Below are 7,500 nucleotides of genomic sequence, written 5' to 3' on the forward strand. Positions count from 1 at the left end.
GTAGTTCCATGATTTGACAATATACTAACGGAGCTGTGCCTTTAAGTCACGGCTATTAGCATAACTGTACCAGAGGTCTCCTTTAAAGGAAGCCTCAATTTTTGATCTTCGCAGAACTACCGCAAATCAAAGATTTGAGGAGAAAGAATCAGCCCTCCACACATATACACACACACACACACACACACACAGTTAATTTACACGACATGTTGTTGAAAATCATATGAAGACCTTTTGCTTACCTTATTGTGTTCTCATACAGTCCTTAGTGACTCTTCAATCACTGCTGTAATCATTAAGCAAATTGCACATATGGTCACAGCATGTCTGACGTTTCGATTATCAAAGAGATCTGCTATCCTCCATTTAAGACCAGTGGGGAACAAAACCCAAACATGCACTCTGTGGGACTCTAGAAGTTTCCGAGGGTCCCCTGATATGACACAAATTCTTCGCGGAATCAGCTGACCTTGCTCTCTCTCTGGTTGCTAGGCAAATGAGTGACCAAGAGTTCACATCGACTCTGGCACCTTGTCCGGCACACCAGGCTAATGATTGCTCATTAACTTGGAACTTTTCTTTTTCCTCCTACTGTACCTCACCGATGCCTTGTTTGAGTTTAAGTGAAGTAATCAATTGGCTTTCTTCTTCTGCAGATTTTGTGTATTTATTTTCATTTTGTTCTGAGCTGAAACCACTTAGTAGATGCGTAACAATGGGTGCATTGTATTATCCCTTGCGGTACCCCTTTTGAAGCCTTCTGCTTGATGTTGTGAGCGGTGCACAAAGCGGACTCGCGCCCACTCACAAGCAATTTACTCAGAGAATAAAATAACTTTGCAAATTAGGCCCCACCAAAAAGGCATTGAAGCCACATACATCACACAAATAAACACACAGACACACAAAGACTGAGGCAGAGAACCAACTTATTTTAATAATGCCACTTATCACTGGAACATGATTCAAGAATCGTATGTACTATTCTGTTAAGCTTCTGACATACTTGCAATTTGTTTTCAATTACACTTTGAGGATATATTGATATATGTTTTACAGTTTGGTCAAAATAGATTCATTTAAACATACAGTATGCAGGATATAATTCAGAAACTGCACTTTCTGCAGTGTTCATTTTCTCCATGATGAAATCATATCAAATTGCAATTGTATTGGCTTGCTGTTGATTAACAAATACAGCTGTTTTCGCATTTTACTGTATATCATATCGTTTCATAATAAGTCATATTGCAATTAGCCCATGAATGCAAACACCATATAATAATGATCATAAGACAATATATTTTGTCAAAATTTGAGAACGAATCTTAGAGTCAACGTAAGCCATCGATCAGTAAATATCCTTTAGATACTTGTGGCAACGCACTTCATAAGTCCTCTTCATAAATAGGATTTCAAACAAAAGACATATTTCTCCATTTCTTTCGTGTATTTTGTTTTTTTTAAAGGTTCGAGTTTGTCTGTAAATATGCAGCATAAAAAATGTTGTCATCCTCATATAAAGATCAGTCAGAAGGCACTTGGTTGGGTTACGAGAAGATAATCACAGTTGTTGGAACTACTGGTGATCGAGAGAGAGACACTGACTGCATAGCGAGGACGAAACGAGATGATGTCTCCAAGACCTCTCTGAAAATAGCAATTTGCTTTTGTTTATTTATACGATTTTTTGTTCACTTTTATTTGACTTTTTTTGGTAAATATATAGGACTTAAGAGGATACTTAACTCTTGTCTCCCTCTGGTATAAAAATTAGGTTGTTCTGTTTTCGTTCTTATTTTTTTTTCCCCAACTGGAGGTCAGAATTAGAAACATATAGTATGTACTGTACACGTCTCCTTGCCAACAGTCTCACTGGTGCCCCAAGATCACAGCCGGCAGGATGTTTAGACTCCGCCCCTTGAGGGTGTGGCCACGTGAGTATGCCACCGCCTCTGCTGTCGTGCTCCGTGGGTCAGAGTGGCGCCCTCTTCAGGCAGCCACCGGAACAGCCAGAGTCTTAGCCAGAGCTGCAGCCCAGCGGGCCTGTCTGCAGGGAGACCTCTGGGCCGGAGGGGAGCGGTCAAGAGGCCGGACCGAGAGGCGGGCCGGGGTGGTGGTGTGGTAAGAGGTGGTGCTACCTGGCCCGGAGGTTCTGTAGTACGGTGTAAATCTCCGCCTCTCGGCTGAGGCCCTCGAAGACGGGGATGAGGTCCAGTAACTCAGTGTCTGTCATGTCGTCGAACCATGACTGCACCGGGACCTGTCGACACAGTCAGGGGAGAGAGAGAGAGAAAGTCAAGTTTGGCTCACAGAAAATGACTCTATTTTGAATTCTGTTTTGCAGAGCCTATGACTTTTGCCCTTTTTTTTTAAAGAGTTTTTGTACTGTATGAACTTTGACAGCAGTTTGAAAGGTTTTCACTGAGTTCGTCATTGGCTTGATTTTACAGAAAGTACTTTCCTGTCACTGGGAAAAAATCCGAATTGCATAACTGAATGTCATTATAAATGTGTAAAAGGAGATGCCAGATATTTCAATGATATTCCAAAAGCTTTGATTGGCGAGGCATGTTAAACCTACTGTAGCTCAGTCAGGTGTAGTATGATGAAAACCCATTTCCCCTTGCTGACAAAGGAGATACACAATCACTCATGCAGAAGTACAATATTTCCACACACACACACACACACACACACACACACACACACACACATACACATCCAGGAGACTTCTGATGTGGTATCAAATGTAATCATTAGAGGGCTCTGTGTGTGTGTGTGTGTGTGTGTGTGTGTGTGTGTGTGTGTGAGAGAGAGAGAGAGACAGAGAGACAGAGAGACAGAAAATATGTATAAGTGTGTGTGTGTGTGTGTGTGTGTGTGTGTGTGTGTGTGTGTGTGTGTGTGAGAGAGAGAGAGACAAAGAGAGAGAGAGAATATGCACAAGTGTGTGTATATATACATATATATACAGTATATATGTGTGTGTGTGTGTGTATGTGTGTGTGTGTGTGTGTGTGTGTGTGTGTGAGTGCGGGAGAAGTCTGGTGGCGCACGCCTACGCTGTGTTACATCAGCGCATCAGAAATTCCTCCGACTCTGGCTGGATGAATAAAAAATGGATGAGGAGGCGCATCAAAGGGACGTCACCAGGCGCAGCGACAGTCCTGGAGATGAATCCCACCAACCCCCCCCCCCCCCCCCACCCCCCCCCCCCCCCGCCCCCCCGGCTCACCCCATCACCCCTCCCCTCCCCTCCTCTCCCCTCATCCCCCTGGAGAGAGAAAAAGAGCGAGGGAAACCTCACTAACGACACCCCCGCATAAACATCACACGGGTTCCACAAGCCACCGTGATCACGACGCTTACACCACCATACACGCCCCATGCTTTGTGTGCTGGTTGTGAGCACTGCTGTGGTTCCAGAGACATGAGTGCCATGCTCCTAACACCAAGGTCTCCTCTCAGGGTTTTTGGCTTCGTTTGTGACTAATAATGACTGAAATATGCACAAATATATGAAATATATATACTGAAATATATATAAATATATATATATATATATAAATAAATGACAGGAAATATCAATGCTGAACATAATGAAATACTCAAATATTTCTCTCATGTACTCATGTCACAGTTGCTGGTTGCATAAGCTCTAAAACCAGTCAAATTGAGCAATCCTAGCATGTACCTTTACTGTACTCCCAGTGTACTGTACTGAGCCATAAAACTAGTCACATGAAACGTTAGATGCCAGACACTCGGCAGTGGCCTTATTCAATTTAGCTGACAGGAATGTGAATTAATACTCCACTTATCCATCCACGGGCACAACGATCCTTCTCCTGACCTTGACACGCTTGGCTGTGCCAAGGCGCTCGGAGCGATATGCGCCCCCGCAACCCGGCCCCGCCATGCCAGGGAGGGCAGAGGTGGAACTCCGCCGGCCGGCCGTGGCCGTGCCAGCGGCAGTTTGAGCGATATCACAGCGCTGCATCAAAGCAGCTCTGCCCCGCTGACCACGCGACTCGAGTGTGGTGCTCCACCGCCCGGCGAAAAACGCCACAGGCCCACACTGGCCTCCTAGACTGGGCACTCACAGTCTCACCGCTCGTGTTGTACAAACAGGGCCAATTTGGCCAAGGTTATGCATTATGCGTTATGTTTGAACAAACACAGTGTGTCACCGTACTGTGTGAACTTGGACAAGTGTGTTAGAAGATACAGTGCTGCTATTAGAGAGGAGGTAATTATATTTTGCATGCTATATTTGAATGTAGCCTAGAGGCTCTCTACAGCATTTACAGCAGAGATTAATATGTGACTTCAGTAGCACATTACAGTAAAAGGTAACTTTCTCACATACTTATGCACCCCTATCACCTAAAACCTATCCATCCCTTCTTCTAACCATCCATCCATCCATCCATCCATCCATCCATCCATCCTTTAAGTGGCTGGCTTACAGCGTTCTCTGGGTGGAAGATGTAGGAGGCGGGGGAGTTGTCCACGATGATGACTTTGCCGAGCTCCCTGCCCAGTCGGCTGAGGTCTTTGACGTAGTTCCCCCGGTGGAACACGCAGGATTCCCTGAAGAGCCGCGCCCGGAACACCCCCCACTGGTCCAGCAGGTCCGCCACGGGGTCTGCATACTGCAGAACCGCAAAAGAACAGAGAACCACACGATGAGGGGGGGAAATGTTCAAGTAAAAGAATCTTCACATTGGAAATGCTTCTTCAGAAAGACCATTTTCATACTTGATTGCCTTTTCTTAGAGAACTGACCTTGAGGATTCTTTGAGGCACTACAAAAGGTCTTTCTGTGGCATCGCTTTGGAGAACCAATTTTGGCACCATTCTTTTTTAGTGTATGACGTGACAAGCTGGTCCAACACATCACTGAGTCTAATCTAACTTTCAATAGAAGTAGTTGGTAAACAAATAAACACTAGTATTAAAATGAAATCTCTGATTCTGTTGCTACTGTACTGTATAAAAAATGTGTTTCCCAGTTTGTTTAGAATGTTTTGTAAGTACAGAAAGTTCTCGCACTCCTGATGAATCCTTCTGCCCTTGGCCCTGGGTTTGTAAAGACTTGTAGGAGTGTGCAAGGCTAAAGAACTCTGCTCATGTAATACTGTACCTTGACAAGTGATTGCTCACTGCATCTCAAACAACACCCCATCCACACAGAGCCCACCCCCGACCCCTTATTGTTCTGATCTAGCCTTGGGAAGGAGCCTAACCTTGGCTAAGCTTGCTGTGAACAGCACACATTCAAACAGCTCGCCCATCTTCTGCAGAAACTCGTCCACGTGAGGCCTCTTAAGGACGTACACCTGAAACGACAGCACATATATGACGCACAAGATAACTCCACATTACACACTTTTAAGGTTTGTAAAGCTCCGCTGGACAACGATTCAGTCAATCCCATAATCATTAATTTGCGTTACAGCGCCACTTACTGTAGTTAAAAATGTGAATATGTGGTGTTATAATCGCAGGTATCGCAGGCTGACGTGTTCAGAACGGCACAACATTTGACGAGTAAGATCACTTTAACAGCCTCTGAATGCACGCAGAGTTTTGCGGAATTCCATTCATGGGGGGGACATACAATACATTAATGTATGTGTACATTTAGAGACTGTACACCAATCGGCCTGTAGATGGTGGAGTGGAGTGAACTGTTGCACAAACAAACACACAGACGCACACAAATTCACAAACAGAAAAGCACACATGTTCACAAAAGCAAACACACACATGCACAACCTCATTTACATGCATGGGTGGCAGTCATACTGTATCTAGTTTATAAACAAATTTAAGCAACCCCATGCACTGTTATCACTGAATTGTGTGTTTGCATGTATATTAGTATGTGTGTGTGTGTGTGTGTGTGTGCAATGTAAATGTATTCGCAAATTGTGTGTGTGTGTGTGTGTGTGTGTGTGTGTGTGTGTGTGTGTGTGTGTGTGTGTGTGTGTGTGTGTGTGTGTGTGTGTGTAGGTGTGTGTGTGTGTGTGTGTGTGTGTGTGAGAGAGAGAGTTGGTGGGTGGCATTTCGTTTTTCTTGCTAATATAGGGCAGACATTGGTCTACCTACTGTAGGCCACAAAAAAATCAGTTGGTATCCTCCTTTGCAGACGACAAACTGCTGAAACCCAGTGCAAGTAACCAAGAACAGGCCGACTTCAGTGGGCACAGCCTATCCTGGATTACTTGAACCAGGTAAGAGCAATCACAGCATGGCTGGGCTGGCTGAGATAGGCTTGTCTTCACACACACACACACACACACACACACAGACACAGACACAGACACAGACACAGACACAGACACACACACACACACACACACACACACACACACACACACACACACACACACACACACACACACACACACACACACTTAAACTTATGAGCATACAGTAGACACACACACACACACACTCCATGTAACCCAAACAGCACAGCAGCATACAAGTCAAGGAGTTCACTGTGACTCTGGAAACCCATTCGTATGCATCCGGTGTCGTGACATTTGACTAGCTGGTGACAATGTCAAGTCACCTTGTTCAAGGGCAACCTGCTGCTCCTGCATCTTAAACACACACAGATAAAGCCGATCACAGCCTGACTGATTAGGGCTGCATCTCCTGGGCCCTCCCATCCACGCCTCGCTGGCAGATAAAAGGGAAGTGGGGGAAAAGATAAAAGAAAATGCCAAAAAAACCCACAGCCACAGAAAAACCCCATCTTGAAGCAAAAAAACCTGCTTTTGTACACGCAAAACAAAGCAACAACAACATCATGCAAGGCATTCCTATTCTTTTCTTCTGTTTGTTAAATGGACAGTTGTGTTGTGCTAATTAGCGCTAGACTTAAGGACACAAATTGAGGTGAGGGGAGAAATGTGAGCTGATGAGTGAAGCAAGTCAACATCGCCAGGAACAAAGAGGCGCTTTAAGTGAAGAGAACCCGACACGAGCAAAGAGCAAGCGCGCGGTACTGTACCTGATGAACGGTTCCGTCGATCTCCACCGGAACAATGAAATCGGCATTGCTGATAGGCTGCAGAGGAGAGCAGAGAACAGGAAGAACTGTCAATCCAAAGCTCCAGACACATGGAAGCCTTTCTTTTCTTTTGAGATATAAAACAACTCAGAATGCCAGGAGAGGTACTGTACTGCCCCCACACACATACAACCAAACCAAACCAAACATATCCAGGCTTATTTAGATCCTAAAAAGTGTCCTTGTGCTTCAGTTGCAATGAAGAATCATAGACTTTTTGTAGCAAAAAAGTAAACAGGCATTTCATACATTGTGCCAACACTGTTCTTTGTTTAAAAAAAATAGAACCCTATTGAACCCTGTTACATTTACAAGTTGTGTGAATTCGTAAGCATGCTAGCTTAGCTCAGAAGAGCTCATATTTACCAATACACAAACAGAGAGCAGAGCAAGGCAAACATTTCATCTGG

General features: G+C 44.6%; 2 protein-coding genes across 3 annotated transcripts in view; both read right to left on the reverse strand.

Annotated features, from left to right (window-relative positions):
- vill (villin-like) overlaps positions 1-482 on the reverse strand; it is a 19,973-nt gene extending 19,491 nt beyond the window's left edge. The window contains exon 1 of the mRNA XM_062520863.1: positions 243-482. The gene's annotated coding sequence lies outside the window, so the exon portion shown is untranslated. The remainder of the gene's footprint in view (positions 1-242) is intronic.
- Positions 483-912: 430 nt separating this feature from the next.
- ctdspla (CTD (carboxy-terminal domain, RNA polymerase II, polypeptide A) small phosphatase-like a) overlaps positions 913-7,500 on the reverse strand; it is a 41,969-nt gene continuing 35,381 nt past the window's right edge. For both annotated transcript variants that reach the window (XM_062521182.1, XM_062521181.1), the window contains 4 exons: positions 7,031-7,087; positions 5,253-5,345; positions 4,473-4,658; positions 913-2,263 (listed from right to left, as the gene is read on the reverse strand). In XM_062521182.1, the coding sequence (XP_062377166.1) occupies positions 2,138-2,263; positions 4,473-4,658; positions 5,253-5,345; positions 7,031-7,087 (462 nt within the window). In that variant the 3' untranslated portion in view covers positions 913-2,137. The remainder of the gene's footprint in view (positions 2,264-4,472; positions 4,659-5,252; positions 5,346-7,030; positions 7,088-7,500) is intronic.

This window comes from Sardina pilchardus, chromosome 19 (assembly GCF_963854185.1).
Source record: "Sardina pilchardus chromosome 19, fSarPil1.1, whole genome shotgun sequence".
In the NCBI taxonomy this organism is placed as follows: domain Eukaryota; kingdom Metazoa; phylum Chordata; class Actinopteri; order Clupeiformes; family Clupeidae; genus Sardina; species Sardina pilchardus.